The sequence below is a fragment of the Sinocyclocheilus grahami genome, unplaced genomic scaffold (genome assembly GCF_001515645.1).
Source record: "Sinocyclocheilus grahami isolate Dianchi unplaced genomic scaffold, SAMN03320097.WGS_v1.1 scaffold487.1, whole genome shotgun sequence".
NCBI classification, from domain to species: Eukaryota; Metazoa; Chordata; class Actinopteri; order Cypriniformes; family Cyprinidae; genus Sinocyclocheilus; species Sinocyclocheilus grahami.
The window spans coordinates 401526-420533 of record NW_015505666.1 but is presented as its reverse complement, the minus strand read 5'-3'; the positions used below and the strand labels follow the sequence as shown (position 1 = coordinate 420533).

The 19008-nt window shown below is 37.0% G+C and overlaps 1 protein-coding gene across 2 annotated transcripts; it reads left to right on the top strand.

Moving 5' to 3' along the window:
* The first annotated feature begins 1985 nt into the window (after positions 1 to 1985).
* Positions 1986 to 18947, top strand: nudt4a (nudix (nucleoside diphosphate linked moiety X)-type motif 4a). 2 transcript variants are annotated; one of them, XM_016236314.1, is made up of 5 exons: positions 1986 to 2529; positions 12385 to 12495; positions 15191 to 15235; positions 15428 to 15512; positions 17677 to 18947. In XM_016236314.1, the coding sequence occupies exons 1-5, from the start codon at positions 2302 to 2304 to the stop codon at positions 17880 to 17882; spliced, it is 675 nt and encodes a 224-aa protein (XP_016091800.1). In that variant the 5' UTR covers positions 1986 to 2301; the 3' UTR covers positions 17883 to 18947. The 2 variants fall into 2 exon arrangements, with proteins under 2 accessions (XP_016091800.1, XP_016091799.1); XM_016236313.1 differs by having other exon boundaries at positions 15425 to 15512.
* The last annotated feature ends 61 nt before the right edge of the window (positions 18948 to 19008 follow it).

The window sequence follows — 19008 nt, the reverse complement described above, 5'->3', positions numbered from 1 at the left end:
GTCAGGAGTGAAAACAACTCCATGTTCTGCCAAGACTTACTCATTTTCATGTAAAGGACACAGTCTTAGGAAACAAAATTATGATAAACTGTAAAGAATATATTAACACAAGTAAAAAAGAAAACTTCAGACAATTTGTGATTTAAATGCACATTAGTACAGAAAATGTCTTTGTCCTGATTCACTGCTGTTGAGATGCATGGGCAGATGATCTACTCATAAGGCTTTCTTTTACAGTGGTTAAGGAGGTAGCCGCAGACTTCTGCTATGAAGCGTGCATTAAAACTGACTGTCATTTGTCTGTCCCTTTGTTTGTTTGTTTTATTTTGTGGGAGGGTGATAACTTTTTATATTTCTTTTAACCTATTTTCCCCTCTAATTGCTTTTTTTTTTTTTTTACACTGAGGAGCAGCAGACTAGCCCCCGTTTAGAGCACCCTTTCAGTCAAACTGCAGACTTACCCTGATAGAAAAGGTAGATAGAAAAACCCTAGCAAAAAAGTGTACGTTCACTAAAACGGAAATGAGACGCCAGATTTAAACCACATGCAAACAGTAATTTCACCTGGGAAATGGTTCAACTGGAAGGTCCTTCCACCATCAAAGAAACCATTAAAGATGTAAACCCTAATGTAGACTTGATTTGTTTTGGACTACGGGCAAGGTAGAGCTAGAGTGAAGGGAGATTTTGCGTAATATTTCTTTTAGTATAACAATTTTGTTAATGTATACGGTTTTAGTGTTTTTTTTTTTATCTATCTTGCCATCGCTGTACTAATTGCACTCTTGAAATGCGTGCTTTTTATTTTCTTGTGTCCATCACAGTCCAGTGCATTAAGATTCATTTGTCTGTTTCTTCCTTTAAGCATTTATTTTGAAATGCCATGGTTGCAGTGGAGGGGGGCTGGAGAAGAATTATGAATTGTTAGATTTTAGTAAAGGGGTGAGGGGTGGGAATATTTGCAGAAACATTGCAAAAGATCAATAAAGGCTTTGTCTCAATTTCCACGATTGGTCTTTGGTTAAAACGTCAATTTCAACTGTGTTTGTAAGTTCCTGCTTTCTATAGAAAGGGGGAAAAGATCCTGCTTTTTAAAATGTGATGACAACAGTCCACACACATATTTCTGTTCTTTCTGTAAATAAAATCTGTTGATTAATAAGAAATATTTATGGTGGTGGTTTTATTACATTTCCGAGAATGACTAACACGTTAAATGCTCATTTGTTTTTCCATGTCTGCTGTTTTCCTGCCTCTCAGATTGCTTTCATAGGCTGGAGAAAATATTAGTCACAGCATAATGTTTATCGTTACTCCAAAATAACCTGTGGTCAGTTATAGATTTACTTCTCTTAAACAAGTACCCTTTTAAGTTATGAAGATTGCTGTTGTGCCTATATAGGTGATGTCTGCATTAAACTTTATCAACCGTTAATATTGAATAATTTATTAAATATTTAAATCAGTGTTTCCCATAAGGTTTCTCCTACAATATTTCGTGAATCGGTTCTTTGACTGGCCGGAACTAGTTAAAACACGATTATTTAGCTCCAAAGTTGTAGCACGTTTTAGTAAAACGATTTGTGTTGTTAAATTATTACACAATCAACTGATAAATGTTCCCAGTACGTTTTATTTGTATCATTTCCGCTCTTCGACTATTAAAGCAAGAGCTCAAGTCATATCGTCGATTCACTCTTGGTTTATCAAGTCGAACCTGTCAGAAAAAGTTGGTTTGCTGTTCAATAAGTCGGTGAGGGGTTGATTCGAGAACATCAACATCAAAGAGTTAAAATAATGAATTATTCTTAAAATAATAAATTGCTCTCTGCACTCTCAAACGATTGTATTTATTCAGGGTACCAGCAGATGGCGCCAGAACAACACCACCACAATCTCTGTTATAACGCTGCAGCGCGGCTTTTGTCTCTAGTGTTACTTTGAATCAATAACTGCTGACATTTGTATATAAATTATAGCGATGCAGCATTGTTTAATTCCACCCTCTTCTAACGCTCGTGAATCAATTTCCTCTTTTGTCTGGCGGCTGGGATGATGTCTCATTCATATTATCAAAAAGGGAAACGCCTATCTGTTGATGGCATCTTGGGTTTGTAACGCAGATCCTATTGCAGCTGATTTAAAGCGACTGCGCAGAGCTGGAGAGCCGCAGCAGAGGAGTGTTCACACAGCACCAACCAGCCAGCATGCTCACGACGAGAACACCTCAACTCACAATCTCCGCTGTCAAGAGAGGAATTATGTCTTCAACGTGAGGCGCTTCTTATAAATGCAAACTGTATGATCAGCCTGGAAGATCTGGGACGACTTTCAGCTCTTGGCCTGAGAGGCAGCTGCGTTGCGCGTAGGATCCAAAAACTAGGCAACCGAGAACACTTGTATTCTTGTTTTGTTCGGAGAAAACCCCACATGATGAAATTTAAGCCCAATCAGACAAGGACGTATGACGGAGAGGGCTTCAAAAAACGAGCAGCCTGTCTGTGTTTCAAGAACGATCGGGAGGACGAGGTAACGCTGAGAAAAGTGGTTGGTGGTTTACATGTAGTAGTACTACTACTACTGTCGCCTTCAGAGACGTCAGAAATAGATATTACAAGCCGGTTTTCAATTGTATTCCTTGTTCCTAACTATATATTTTACAATACAATGACTATTCCTTTAATTAATGTAAGCCAACCAATAGTGACTAGAGTCATTGATGCTTATCTGTTAACACTTTACAATAAGGTCCCATTAGTTAAACGTAGGCTGGTAAATAACTTAATTGTTAGTTCACTAACGTTAACAATTGGAACCATCCAATAGTGACAACAGGTCAACTCAATTACTTAATAGTCACTAGTAGTGATGTGTAATTATTCCACTGCAACATTGCCATTGATTGTTATATGTATCTGTGGCAGGTATAAACTACTATCTTCTGACCTAATCCAGTTTACTAGTAACTATTCAATAGTACTGCTATTTAGCCTATTTCTTAGTTACTAATATAGTATCCATTCCAGTTTTACTTGTACTTGTGCTAGTGACTAGTATCTATCCCACCTCTATAACTTGTTTTCATTTCCTATTTTACTAGTTAGCTGTTCATGGATAATTCAATAAAAATCGTACTAGTAAAAAAAAGAATACATGCTGGCAGTGCTATAAACGCTGAGTTTGTGCTAGTAACTAATAATATTAAAAATAAAGTTAATTTGAATTTCAAGACTTACTAATATTAATAATTTTTCAATATTAAAAGTTGTATCTGCTAATATGTATTTGACTTGAGCTTACATGAGCTATTGTTAACTAACCTTTACTAATAGGAAATTCTCGTAAAGTGTATAAGTATACCTAAATAAGTAATAATAACATAAACATAGATACTAGTTCATTTTAAGGACAGAATGTTTAAATGGCTTGCCATATTTCATCCTTTTTAACTCCCTAAAGTAAATCCTAAAGAAAAATCACAATGATAAGACTCTTATGGGTGGTTCTCACGACCACTAATTCATGATTCATGTCTAGAAATATATGACTCTGCATGGAGGACTGATGGCAGGTGTTATAAATGGAATCAATGAGATCAGCTCACTAAAAGCCAGCAGTGAGCTTTACTCCTGAGTAATGACAGCTGTCCACAGCAGGTAGCAATTGACCTTCTGCTTAAGACATGATTTCTCATCCAGATCATATCTCACAGTTGTTACACATTCTCCAGTTTAATGTTTTCATGTTTTTTGCGGTTTAAGGTATTTGTATACTGTTTTGTATTCTATATGAGAGAGAGAGAATAAGGGGACACAATGTTCTTAATCAGCAGGGTTGTTGCCTAATTATTTTTTAAATGTACCACATCAGCCAATGCTAGTATGAGATTTTGTTTTCATAGAGCTAGTTTGATTGGTCTGCCACAGGTTTGATAAGTATTTATTAAAAGCAAGACTCAGTTGATGTTGATATATGTAGTTTTATAGAGGCTCTATTTAGTGCATACTAACTAAGGGTTTTATGATTGTTTGACATGTACAGTCAATTTATGCAACTTCATGCACAGGATGTTCAAAATGTCAAATGGATAGTTACGAAGGAGAAAAGGTGATTACCCAAAAATTAATCACTTATATAATTTACTCGCCCTCATGTATTTCTAAACCATGACTTTAAAAAATTTATATTCGGTCTCTCGTTGAGAATTCTGAAAGAGCAGTTACTATGAAATTTATTACTCGTAACATTTTGCGACATCCTTGAAAGTAGGTTCTGCTTAGACTAAAAATACTGTCTATTATGAAACATTTCAGCCACAGTCGAGGTGTTCTTGACTTCTGAGACGAGGGCTTGACCTAATGTGGGTAGTGCACTCAGAAATTACAGGAAAATGCTGTTGTATACACAAACACTCCCCCATAGATGTCTTCTTTTCCTTAAATGAGCTCGAACTTGTTCAAACTACCAAGTCAGTGTATTTTTAATTAAGAAGTACCACTAGAGCTGTTGAAGTTTGGTGACATAAGACATGTTGAGGCATGGGCGCTTCAGACCCTGAATATTCTGCATTGCAACAGGACCTGGTCTCCCAGGTCTCTCCTCCATGTGATTAGCACTGAGATGGGGGAAGAGAGGAGGTAAGTTACACTATGTTCTGAGGCTCCAAGTGACCTATCAGCAGCAATTTATAGAACCAGAATGACAGCACTCACTCTCCCCTGACGGACTCCTTTTCCCACTTTTGATCAGTCTTTTTCTGTCTAATTGATTCAGTCGGTTGCATTTTTTTAATCCTCCTATTTGGGGAGAATTGTACTTCTTTTTTTGTCTATTTCTATTGACTCCTGATCATTTTAATAGTTGAGTATAGGAACTCGGTCTACTGTGGACGTCAGTACATTCCTGTCATAGCAACAGTTAGCCGAGTACAGGCGACAACATTGCACATCCTCGAGAAGTCCGTCAGCTCGTCTGCTCTTTGTGCTCCTGTCCTACAGCAAGACCTCACAAAGACCCATAATAATAATAGCTGAATCTTCACATTTTTCTAAAAAAGTGAAAAAGGTACTTTGCTTTTCTAAAGCTCACTGCTATAATGGTCTGGTTGGTGTTTTGGATGGTTGTGAGGGCAATGTTATGCATTTGCTAATGTGTTCTGAGTGTTTGATTTTTACATTTTCTGAAGAAAGTGCAAAACACAATGCTAGGATATTGATATGCAGTTGCTAATGTATTTTAATTGGTTTGTGAATCAATATCTGCAAAAAAAGAGTATATATATATACAGTCATGGCCAAAAGTTTTGGCAGTGACAAAGTTTGCTGCTTAAGCTGTTGTGGTGTTCATTCACATCGTTTCTAGATTATTGTGTAGAGTGATCAGATGCATTTGAAATAATTGCTAAAAGCTTCATTGGGCAAAAAAGGAACTTTCACAAAAAAAAACAAATTTCGCTGTTTTTTGATTGTGACACAAAATGACCAGCTAACATTAATTGACTAATCATATCAGCAGCACATGTGAAAGTGTGAATGAGTACTAGTCAGGTGAAATCACTATCATACTAATTAGATTGTAAGAACAGGCTGATTGCTATAAAAGGAGGGAAGAAACGCTTCCAATCATTGTGTTCTTGTTAGCAATAGTTATCTCCAAAGAAACACATGCAGCTAGCATCGCGGTGCATCAAAATGGCCTCACATGCAAGGAAATTGCTACAAAGAATATTGGACCTGAAAGAACCATTCACCGGACCATCAAAAACTTCAAGGAGAGAGGTTCGACTGCAGTGAAGAAGTCTTCAGGACGTCCCAGAGTGTCCAGCACGCGCCAGGACTGTCTCCTCCTGAGGAGTCAACTATGGAATCGTGTCACCAGCAGTGCAGAGCTTGCTCAGGAATGGCAGCAGGTTGGTGTGACAGCATCTGCACGCACAGTGAGGCCAAGACTTTTGGACAACGGCCTGGTGTCAAGAAGGGCAGCAAAGAAGCCACTTCTCTCCAAGAAAAACATCAAGAACAGACTGAAATTCTGCATGAAGTACAAGGATTGGACAGCAGAAAACTGGTGTTATTTTCTCTGATGAAGCTCCCTTCCGACTGTTTGGGACATCTGGAAAATCGATTGTTCTGAGAAGAAATGGTGAACGCTACCATGAGTCCTGTGTTCTGCCAACAGTGAAGCATCCTGAGACCATGTGTGGGGTTGCTTTTCAACCAAGGGAGTGGGCTCTCTCATAATTCTGCCCAATAACACTGCCATGAATAAAGAATGGTATCAAAAACGTCCTGCAAGAGCGACTTCTTCCAACAATCCATGAGCAGTTTGGTGGTGATCCGTGCATTTTCCAGCATGATGGAGCGCACCATGTCACAAAGCAAGAGTGATGAAGAAGTGTCTCGAAGATCATTACATTGAAATTTTGGATCCGTGGCCAGGCAACTCCCCGGATCTCAATCCCATAGAGAACCTGTGGTCAGTGGAAAAGGCGAGTGGACAAGCAGAAGCCCACAAATTGTGATCAACTCCGAGAACTAAGGCAAGAATGGATCGCCATCAGTCAAGATTTGGCCCAGAAGCTAATATCCAGCATGCCAGAGCGAATTGCAGAGGTTATGAAGAACAGGGGTCAATGCTGTAAATATTGACTCAATATATTTTTTTGCCAATAAAAGCCTTTTAAAACTTATGATATGCTTAATTTTTTTTTCAGTATACCATAGAAACATGTGGAAAAATAATCTACAAATACTGAAGCAGCAAACTTTGCAAAACACAAAATTTGTCACTGCCAAAACTTTTGGCCATGATTGTGTGTGTGTGTGTGTATATATATATTTATTATTTTATTTTTTTCATTCAGCAGACTCTTATCCAAAGAGACTTACAAATACAATGTATTTTTGCTACAAGTATACCCATGCTACTTAAGACTGGTTTTGTGGTCCAGGTTCACATATTTATAAATTTGTATACACTAATGTTTGGGGTCAATATGTATTTTTGAAAGTAACTGACACTTGTTATTCAGCAAGGATGCATTTAATTGATTAAGTGACAGTAAAGACTTTTACGTTGTTACCAGAAATTTCAGTTGTAAATAAATTCTGTTATTTTGAACTTTTTATTCATCAGTGAAACTTGGAAAAAAAAATTCACACTGTCCAAAAATATTTGGCAGTTTGATTAAATAATGACTTTAAAAAAAGTTTATGCATATACACACTGGAAAAGTCGCACTGAATTGTGGGATACAGTATTCCACACTGTGTGCTCTATTGTGCTTAATGTATGCAAAATAAATTGCTTAGTGTAGCAGCAATAAGTACACTATTTCGAACATAACCTATGATAAATCTGTGGGATTTTTTTTGCCTAATTTATCATTGAAACAATGTTACGTAAACATGACTGGTTGACTTTTCAATGTGGTTCTCTTGAGAGTGTGTGTTTACAATCAGAAAGAATACTGCTGATACAGTGCTTCTGAAAAATGTGTTTGTGTTTTTGGGTGTGCTTTTGGTTTGAGCCACTGTCATTCTCTCGCCCACTTATGACTTGTATTGAATGTGGTGGCTTTGCTTGTTTTAGTCTTTGGATGGAGTTGTCCTAAACAAAAGTAGATTTTATAACTCTAGCTATTGTTAAAGTGTACAAACATTTATGTTAGCGATAAGCTGTAATTTCAGGTCTATCACAAGCACCACATTCGCCTCAGGGACTTTATTGCAGTTTTTTAATTGTCAAGCTGGTTCGATAACAGTAATGCCAGAGTAGTGCTGGAGTAGTCATAGCAACAATGATCCTGTTAAATGCGAACATGATACAGTAGACTGAACCTGAACAATGACCCTTAAAACAAACCAGAATGAAACAGCACTCAGTTGCATGCTGTACGTGACTGATTTTAAGCCGTAAGCGTTTCCTCCTTTGGCTAGTGGCTTTACCTTTCAAACTTGCAAATGAAGTGAAAGGTTTGAAAGCATGAACTTCTTGGTTGCCAGATTTTGTGTCGACATGCTGTTATGCACGTTAGTTATTTTAGCACAGCAGTAGCTTCTCTGGTACACTAGCAACTGGAAGGTCATGGGTTCGATTCCCAGGAACACGCGTGTCAATCCACTGTAAGAAGTTTTACAGTATTTGTGAATCTTGTAATACTTATTATAAACTTGTCCACAAATAGTTTCACAGACTCTCCTGAAACCTCAAAAACAGCCCTGACCCTGATGCTTATTGTGACTGGAAGACAGCCACTGTTTGCTGGGGTGATAAGATTCGAGCTCTCTTCGGTCGTGTTTATGACGATGGGGCCACATGTGCCCCTCAGACTCATTCTGGGATTTATCATGCACTTCATCTTGAGTGTCAGTGGGACTCTGAACTGGGTCAGTGTGTCAGCAGATGCTCAGGACTGTGAAGGATTGGAGTAATAAAGCCAATTAATATTTGTATAATGGAGAAAAAGATTGATTAATTTATTAGACAGTTGTTTAGGGAATGTAATTCAAAAGAATGTGCTGTGTTTTTTTATGGTATAAGTCATAGAAACTGTTATCCATTTGTTTTGGCTTTCAGACAGTCCTTGATTCTGAATGTTTTCTTTATCCTTGATTTTGAACGTCATTAGCTGGTAGACTGATCTATAAACAGTAGGGTTGTGTACCATTTTAGAACTGGATTAAAATGCTTTTAAATTCTAATTCAGTTTAAATTTGAGTTTAATAAAAAAAACACTTTTTCAGTTATTTTATTAAGCATTTTATTTTAGTTAAACTTGATGTACTAAAATAACTAAAACTGAAATAAAAATGTATAAAAAAAGTATTTAGAATTGTTTTAAACCAATAATAGAAATAACAAAAACAAAATTAATAGAACTTAATACACATAAAATATAATTAAATATATTAGTATGGAAACTATAATAGCATCTCAGTGATAACAAAAATAATTAATTATTATTTAATAAATAATTATAAGTAACAAAAAGAATACTTGTATTTAAATTTGATTTAGAATTGAATGCAAAATTTGACATTTTAAAGTAAACGTTTAATTTATCATTTTTGAATTTACCCATTAATGCCGTCATATATCACTTTTTTGTAAATTAAATATTTATATATATTTATATTTGAAATGCCAACTGTAGGAGTGCAAGCTGTGGAAATTTAATTTATTAATTTCATAATTTGTGTTTAATTTATATACATATTCTCTAAAATTTTATACGCATCTATGAATTTATCTTTTTTTAATACCTTAACTTTTATGTTATGGGTATGGTGGAAGAAATTTCCCTGAATAAGATACTCACTCAATGTTATATATATATATATATATATATATATATTATATCAGTTAATATTTTTATGGAGGTATTGAACTTTATTTAATATTACATCACACATGCTATAATGTAGATGACACTTTTTGTGGTTTATTCATTTATCCGTTCCAAGGAAGACTGTATCAAAAGAGTAATCGAAATGGCTTTTATAGTTGTCAGTGGATGGAGAATTTTGCTTGCCATATCATATAGCCAAATATTGACTGCTTACTGGAATGAAAGTGCACTAAATTGCTAAAAATAAAGGTGAGCAACATTAATGCTAATTGCATCCTGCTTTCTATATTATGATGTTGTATTTTTATGTTTATATATTTATATTATTTAACAACTCTCTGATCCTGCATTAGTAGATATATTAGGTTTTCCCAACTTAAGGCTATGACTGAGCACTGTGAAGGCTGAACCTGTGAGATTTCTCCACTTCTCTCATGGTCACCTGGTCCGGCCGCAGCTGTTTTTGCTCCCACAACTCCTATCCCAAAGCAGAGCTTGACTCTCAGCAGACAGAATCTGTCACTATGGCTGAGGCAGCTGTTGCTGGTAGTTTATTTATAAGAAGTGATACCACAGATATACGATTGCCTTTTAGAAGAGTAGTGGAGAGTGACGGCATTCAGTGAGAGTAATGCAATGGAATCGCAGTAGCTCATTATGGAAGTAGAAATGCAGTCGTAATTCATATAGAAATCAGTAAAAATATTGCATTTGCTCTGTTAACATTTTTGTAAGTGATCAAGCTTGTAATTATCTGTCAGACGTCTGTCAGAACAACCACTTAAAAACTGCCCAGAAAAACCTAGTAACTTTTTAGCCCCTTAAAGGGTTAGTTCACCCAAAAATGAAAATTAGCCCATAAATTACTCAACCTTAAGTCATCCTAGGTGTATATGACTTTCTTCTTTCAGACGAATCCAGTCAGAGTTATATTAAAAATTGTCTTTGATCTTTCAAGCTGTTTAATGCCACTCAGCGGGTGTTGCAGTGCATCAGTCCAAAAGAAGTTAAATAAAAAGCGCCCATCTATTAAAAAAGTGTCTCACACAGCTCCGGGGGTGAACAAAGGCTTCCTGTAGCGAATCGATGCGTTTTTGTAAGAAAAATATCCATATTCAAAACGTAATAATCACTTTAATGTAGCTTGCGCCAACAGTTGTACACGGAAGCAGCTTCGGGCGGATGACGTAAGACGTTGGCGTAGCGCATGCGCCGCTCAGAAGTGACGAACGCGGAAGCGCAGGGGAGAGATTAAAACAAACAACAGTCACTTATTAGAAGTACAAAACGAGGATTTGTAAAGAAGAATGTCGGAGGATTTCGATATAAGCCAAGAGGAGACTGGCTTTCCTTTGCTAAAGTAAGGAAAGTTGCTTCCCTTTGCTCCTGTTAACAAACGTTGGTTTTCACGAGACTCATCGGCACATGCGCAAAGCTGAACTCATCATTAAAGTGATTATTACGTTTTGAATATGGATATTTTTCTTAGAAAAATGCATCGATTCGCTACAGGAGGCCTTTGTTCACCCCCCGGAGCCATGTGAGACACTTTTTTTTTTTTAATGGGTGGGCGCTTTTTAATTAACTTTTTTTGGACTGATGCATGCAACACCCGCTGAGTGGCATTAAACAACTTGAAAGATCAAAGACCATTTTAAAAATAACTCCGACTGGATTCGTTTGAAAGAAGAAAGTCATATACACCTAGGATGACTTGAGGGTGAGTAATTTATGGGCTAATTTTCATTTTTGGGTGAACTAACCCTTTAAAGGAATCGCTCACCCCAAAATGAAAATTAGCATTTTGCTGTTAATTTGCTGTTTACGAAGCTACAAGAATGCTTTTTGTGCGCAAAGGAAACAATAGTAAAAACTTTATTCAACAGCTCTTCTCTTCCGTGTCAGGCTCCACTGGGCATTCACGACAGCACCACGCCACATACGTGTGATGCTGCTGACGCAGGAGCCGGCGTTTTGATGTAAAACCTGGGTGCATTGCGGTTTATTTGCAAAGAGAGGAATGCACACGCATGCGTCGTGGTACTGTCGTGAAACACGCATCAAATTCTGACACGGAAGAGAAGAAATTGTTGAATAAAGTCATTATTTTGGTTTTCTTTGCACACAAAAAGTATTCGCGTAGCTTTATAAAGTTAAGGTTGATTATTAATCATTATCATCGTTGATTATTAATTAAATAATTAATGTCACATGGATTATTTTAATGATGTCCTAACTATGTTTCTGGTCCTTGAACGTGGTAGTTACATTGCTGTCTTTGCAGGGTCAGAAACCTTTAGGATTTAATCAAAAATATCTTAATTTGTGTTTTGAAGATGAACGAAGGTCTTGCGGGCTTGAAATGACATGATGGGGAGCAATTAATGACAGAATTTTCATTTTTGGGTGAAATGTCCCTGTAATACCAATGGCTTCTGACATATATTGAGGTATTATGAAATGAAACAATCGGTCTGTGCAAGAAATTGAAAATTTTTTACAACATTATTTCCCATAACTATAGCCTTACCAAGAACTAGCAAACCAAGAAGTCTGATTCTTTTCACGAACTGGTTCTTTTGGACAGTTTGTTTCAGTGAACTGGTTCAAATAACTGATTCACCAGTTTATTTACATAATCACACAATGATGTACCATATACGTAGTTATAATAAAGCACCTAATAACTATCTCTTTTAATGGTTTTGGACCCCATTGACTTTCATCGTATGAACAGAAACAGTTAAAACAATCTTCAGAATGTTGTTTTTTGTGTTCCACAGAAATAAAATCATACAGTAAATGATGTCAGAAATGGTTTTGGTTGGACTATCACTTTAAATTAAATGAGCTCAACATTTCTCCTAGAGTGCCAGGAAAGTTTATCAGATGGATGGTATTTTTGCAGATTGATGTATTTTGAGCAGTATCAGGTTAGATTCAGTTATGTAATCAAGATGTTCTGACAAAGTGTTGATGAGCATTTGGATTCGGTCTATCTGACTAAGCTCTGTTTGTGAATATGTGTGTGGCAGGTTTTGCTTGTTAGCAGCAGTCGACATCCAGATCAGTGGATCGTTCCAGGAGGAGGGATGGAGCCAGAAGAGGAGCCTGGAGGAGCCGCGGTTCGAGAGGTCTATGAGGAGGTGAGCTCGTTTTTTTTGTTTTTTTTTTAAACACTTCTACCTGTTCCTCAGAAAAAAGTTTGAATGAACCTCCAAGACCTCAAAACTGTTGCAACAACATTTATAATAAGAAGAAATGTTTCTTGAAAACCAAATCACCATATTAGAATGACTTCTGAAGGATCATGTGACACTGAAGACATTAAAAAATCTTACCAACTCTTGAATGGTAATGAATATTTTAAAACATTAGCAAGGAATACTGTGTAATATGAGAACAACATTCATTAATTTAAGAATGGTTATTTTAGTTATTTTGCAGGAATCCCGTTTAATTAAAACATGTAGGAATCACAAGAGGTTTATCTCCGTGTATTAGAGTAAAATTTAAAAAACAAATTCTTATCTTCACTGGTTTACTGGTTCCTCAGGCTTTTGAGGGGCTGTCGACCTTGAGACCTTGCTCATGTTTAAGTGAGTTATGGGTTGCAGCTGTCCCATATCTTGTCACCAGGATTTTTTTGCTTTGCAACATGCATACTGCTTATTGCATACTTAGCAGTATATACTATATGCTGTGTACTATTTAAAAAAAAGTAATATGTGACACTGTATAGCAAGCTGCAAACAGTCATCATCTCGGCAAGCCAATTTTCAATGCAGTTGTGGAAAAATGTCTAAAACAAATAATGATTGAAGAAAAATATGATGTAATATTACAGGGATAGTTGTCCCAAAAATCACAATTCTGTCAAATTTCTAATGCTGTTCCAAACGTTTATGGCTTTCTTTCTTATGTGGAATATAAAAAGATATTTAAATGTTTTCATACAATGAAAACCAATGGGGTCTAATGTAGTTTTGGACAAATTTATGGACAAAAACAGTTGTTTTTATTATTTGGGTGAACTTAATATTAAAAACTAACGACTCGAGTAAGCTCACTTATCTATGTTTATCTTTTAAAATGTGTTTTATGCAATTAAATTATCCATAAAAAGGCTATTAAATCCTCTCATCCACACTGCATTCCATTCAGTTTTGCCAACACCTTTGACTCAACTGTTACAGATACTATGGTCATGTGATACCACCACCACCACCACCCTATAGATTCCTCAATCGTCATTCACAATATGTGCATGAGCCCGTTTTCTGTCATCTTCAATTTAAGCGGCTTCGCTAAATGAATCTTTTCATGTCTATCTCAGCTAATGGTTATGTTGTTCGTTTTAAAGGATGGGCTGTGTCATGACATTGAAGGGCCATCATAGAGGTTGCCAAGAGGGTAATTTGTTGACAGCTGTGAAGCATTGCAGCGACATTTAGAAACCTTGTCCTGTTCGTCTAAAATGTACATGTCCCAGAGGTTCAAGAGTTGTGGTGTTTGGACGCCCAATTTGAATGCAGCTTAATTACTGCAGACAGTGTTTTTTTAAGTGAAATTAAGTCTGGTACCCCAAACCAATAGTGACATTTATAGTAGAGCTGTACTGTACTGTATCTGACTGTATAGTAAAATAAATCAGCCAGGTTGTGAGGTTTTCTTTTAATAACATGTTGAATTCTATTCAATCATTTCAAATCGAATGGTCCAGGTTTTAAATCTCAGTTGCATAATGGCATAACACTAAAAAAAAACCTGCACATCTAAGCCATATTTGGCCCCTTTTTCCATTTTATCCTTCATGCACAAGACTTTATTTTTACTTCGAGGGATTTATTTGTTACATAATGGTTTAAAAGGTATAGCTCAAGCCATTCGAGTGTTAGGGAGACCCTGGAGGAGACCATAAACCTGTCTGTGAATTACGGCATGCTTCTGGCTATGGCAGCACTCATGGGACCCAAACTACTACCCCTAGGGGCTTTGCCAGGGGTGGGATGTCCCAAAGATCTTGCCGTTTTTTTAAAACACGCCGCTTATGAGAAAGAACCTGCAATTTTTTATGTTTGTTTTAAGGATAACCTAAAAAAATTATTGTGTCATGTTAAATTAATGTAGACTGGCCATAAAAATGACATCTAACCTCATGAAATGTTTAAATTTGATCCTTTTGCGACTGACAGAATGAAAGTTGCTTTTTCTTTTGAGGGTTTGTCTAGGGCCATGCACATGTCATGTGACCGTGTCAGATGAGGATATACATAGATGACAAAAACACGCTCAGGGCGTTTTAAATAGACAAAATCTCTCATAGTCCCTGAAATCGCCCCCTGTTGTTTGTCAGTTCCGATTGTGTGCGGTCGTATCAACCCAATTTGCGGGATAAGCTCGGGCTGGTTAGGGCATTTTGCAGAGTCTGAATGAAGACATGATGTTCCCTTGTGAGCATTATGTTGTCCGGGAATCTCCTGTGTTATGGAAACATGCAGCTCAGGTCTCCCGGAACAGTGAGCTGGGGCTAATGTTCTGGCCTGATGTGTCAGCATTGGCTGGTACGGTTCCAGAAATGCAGTGTGTTCCTCTTCTTGTTAAGCCGCTGTTAACACTGATAGACTCATGCTGCAGCTTATGTCATAGCAGAAGTCATTTCCTTTTTAAAGTGCCTAAACCCCAACGAGCATCATGTATACATTTTGATGTTAGTGTGGCCTGTTAGAAGGAAGAGAATTTGAGTGTTTGTTAGTTATTTCTGTATGATTTGCAGTTTGACCATATTTAAAACCGAAAAGGTCTCTAATGCTTTTTCTGTGTCTGTTCCTGCTTAAACAGGCTGGTGTGAGGGGTACTCTTGGCAGGCTACTGGGGGTGTTTGAGGTAAGACTGCCAAACTGCCTTATATAAAGTAAGACGTTACTTCAGCATGTCACTGATACTTCAATAAACAAGACTTTATTTCATAAACATTTATAAATATCTTATCTTCACACCTTCTCAATGCATGCTTTACTGTGTTTCACACATTGTGTAGCCACGTGATAACTTTATATTTCTCACTCTGTACAGCAGAACCAGGACAGCAAGCATCGGACCTACGTGTATGTGCTTACTGTTACAGAGACACTGGAAGACTGGGAGGACTCGGTCAATATTGGTAAGTTGATGTTATGTGTGTAAACGGTTCAGTTAGTCAGTGGGGTTCATTTAGTAACTCCTCCAAGTGATTCAGGTTCACTAAAAAGAACCAGACTGAAAGACTCATTCGCTTGTGAATCGGATCACACTGGTTGCACTGTATGATTTTGATTCACTAAAAAGAAAGGACTCAAAAAATCATTAATTCAGGAATCAGACTTCACTGATTGTGCTGTGTTTCACGTTGAATTTTATCAAGGTATGACAGCAGTGTGACATGTTTGAAAGCCATTTTTGATAATTAAGTTGTGGGATCTCAGCCATTGACTACTTTATGGTAATTGAGTCCTCTAGAGAAGCTCACTTGAAACTTTACCAAAGTGACCTCTTCCCATGTCTGCAGTAAATCAACAGGGGACTTTATTTGTGTGCAAACAGCTTAGTCTGCTAAGAATTTCAATCATTTTAGGCAAGCTTATCATAACCAGCTCATTTCTTTTCCCAATACACAACTGCTGATCTGTAAGCAGCTGCAAATATGGGGATTTATATAACAATTTTACTAAGCTATTAGGGATAAAGAGCTGGCATGTGGATTAGCCACTTAAAACCTTTTACTTACTGAACCTTGTTGTCAGGAAGGATACACAATAATAACATCTGCCCACAGACAGCGCAATTCAAAACTTGCACTATTTGTAGATGGCGAGGAAAGAAAAAAACAGGTAATCCTTCACTCCCAGCAGCCGTATAAATAGACCGAAGTTTGTTCACAGGGAGGCGTGCTGTTAGCAGGGGCACAGTTGTTTTCCAGTTAGCGTCACTACACTCCCCTATCACTGGCCTCGCTCTGCCTGTACCATAGTTTCAGATGCCAAATAGGGCACCATAACCTCAATACACAGAGAGGAAACAGGTTTACTCGACGCAGAGCTGAGCAGCAAATGCAAAAAAGGTCAATAGTCTGATTGTCAAAGTAATGACCTTTAACCTTCCTGCATATATGACATATTTAAAAGTGCTTAAGGTGAATGTTTAAGTTTCAGCACTTTGTGAGAGACTGTTTTCAGGACTATAAATACAGTGGAATGTTTGTCAGCCAGATGGTTGGGCAGCAAAACGTCTGACAAGTTCACAGTGAAGGTGACCTTTTGTACTGTATTTAAAATAAAGCTATAAATTTTTTAACTCAAGCAGCAAATGTAGTTAATAACAGTATGTTAGAAGTAAATGAAACTCTCGTGAGAACAAAATTAATTTTCAGTCACCTCAGGCAATGGACAAAATGTAACTAAACTCTTTAAAATAAAGGTTCCAAAAGGTGGATTTGTAGCAATGCAATAGAAGAACCAGTTTGGGTTCTCGCAAGAATCTTTCTTACTTAAAGGAATAGTTCACCCAAAAATTTTTATTTGTTGAAAGTGTACTCACCCTCAGGCCATCCAAGATGTACACGAGTTTGTTTATTCATCAGAACAGATTTGGAGAAATGTAGCATTATGTTACTTGATCATCAAGTCAATGGGTGCCGTCAGAATGAGAGTCCAAACAGATAAAAGCATCACAATAATCCACAAGTAATCCACACAGCTCCAGTCCATCAATTAAAGTCTTGTGAAGTGAAAAGCTGCATGTTTGTAAGAAACTAATCCATCATTAAGGCATTTTAACTTTAAACTTTTGCTACTTGCCAAAAACAAATCCATAATAATGCTTCCTCCAGAGAAAAGGAGGAAGGTTGCATCAAAATACACTGACTTGATCTGTGCATATTTATTTCCATATTTAGACAAGATGACTTTTTCACTGGAGAAAGCAATATTATTGATAGAGGTCATAATCGGGACGCAACGGTTTGAAGTTAAAATGTATTAATGATGGATTTGTTTTTTACAAACATGGAGCTTTTCACCTCACAAGGTGTTAATTGATGGACTGGAGTCGTGTGGATTACTTGTGGTTTATTGTGTTGTTTTTAATCAGCTGTTTGAGCTCTCATTCTGACGGCACCCATTCACTACAATGGATCCGATGTGGAATGAAAGCGTTCCATGGATGTTAAAAGTTCTTCATGGAACCAATAAGGAACCTTTATTTTTAAAAGTGTACTATTGTTAATGCAAATGTTTTGTATTGGTTTTCAGCGTTGCAAGATGCTATTAAAAATATAACATGTTTTTCAGGTCGGAAGCGAAAATGGTTCAAAATCGACGAGGCGATCCGAGTGCTACAATGCCACAAACCTGTCCATGCGGAGTATCTCCGCAAACTCACTCCTCGCTGCGGCCCCACGAACGGCAATGCTCAGGAGCCGGCGAACACAGACGACAATGCCCCCCTCCGCCAGACAGCCCCACATGACTGTGGACTACCCCGTTTGCACAGATAGAACTGTCACCAGAGGGCATCGATGCAAGGGAAACTATGCTTGGACTGGAAAAGACAGTTTTGCATGTATAATTTCAATGTTTACTATTTGAACCTCTTTTTTTAAGTGTAGAAACCAAAGGCTCGTTGTGAAATGCCTGCAAGTTTCTGGGTCAAAATGAACAAGGAGAGTTATTTTCATAACTTTTCATTTGTAAATGTGCATTTCAGGCTAAACAAGGTGAAGTTATTTGAAGATTGTGATGTTAAGTATTAAGCACAGATTAACGGAGATGCTTGCCATGATGGACATTTTGGAAATATTATTTTACAGATGGCTTTAGGTGGAGGAACACAATGAGGGATGTGCCAAGGTTTGAATTGTTTTTTTAGAACGGATAACTAGGATGGTCTTTTGAAATGCTGTCTATTTATATCTAATAGATAACTAGGCATATTTGTTAGACATTGGGTATATACAAATTCTTGATAAAGAACCAAATAAGAAGAAAAAAAGTCAAATCATGAATTATAGAATATGTAAATAGTCTAAAAGAAGATTTGGGCTGCTTTTGATTATATTAGATGCCTTCATCACAGATATCTACCTGTAATATAGGTTTAACATGCTGTGAAGTTGAAGGTATTTTCAAAGTTTGGTCTTAAATGTGAATTTGCCACATTAAACGGCGCAATTTGTTTGCCCTTCTTTCTTTTTGCACATAAATGTTTAATTTTCCATCTCCTGTAAGGCAGAGGAACTACTTTTGAGCCACTGTCTCTTTAATTTGGTAAAATGTGAAGACAGAAAAAAATATGCTCCCGGTGTCATTGGTCCATGAAAGACTATGGAATGCTATGCGGTTTGTATTGCCTGAAGTGATATTCTGAATATTTCAGAAAAAGAGAAGGCAAAACGCCCAATGTTAACCCTAATCTATCTTGTCAAACCAGTGTTTTCTAAAGGCCACAGAAATGCAATATACATGTACTGTCATCATATTAATAATTCTCACATCAATAACTCAAATAGCTGAGGAGGAATTTTATTTAATTTTGCATACGACTTTGTTCAACTGGGGCCTTTGCAATCTTCCATAATGAACTTTATGTGGAATTCACTGAATGGGATGTGAATATGTTGCCAA

What these genes read in the sequence shown, in the direction of transcription:
- nudt4a (XM_016236313.1), top strand. Translation starts at nt 2,302, where the DNA reads ATGATCAGCCTGGAAGATCTGGGACGACTTTCAGCTCTTGGCCTGAGA. An exon ending in TTCGAGAGGTCTATGAGGAG is followed by an intron (nt 12,496 to 15,190) that starts GTGAGCTCGTTT and finishes CTGCTTAAACAG; the next exon opens with GCTGGTGTGAGGGGTACTCT. An exon ending in GGAGGACTCGGTCAATATTG is followed by an intron (nt 15,513 to 17,676) that starts GTAAGTTGATGT and finishes CATGTTTTTCAG; the next exon opens with GTCGGAAGCGAAAATGGTTC.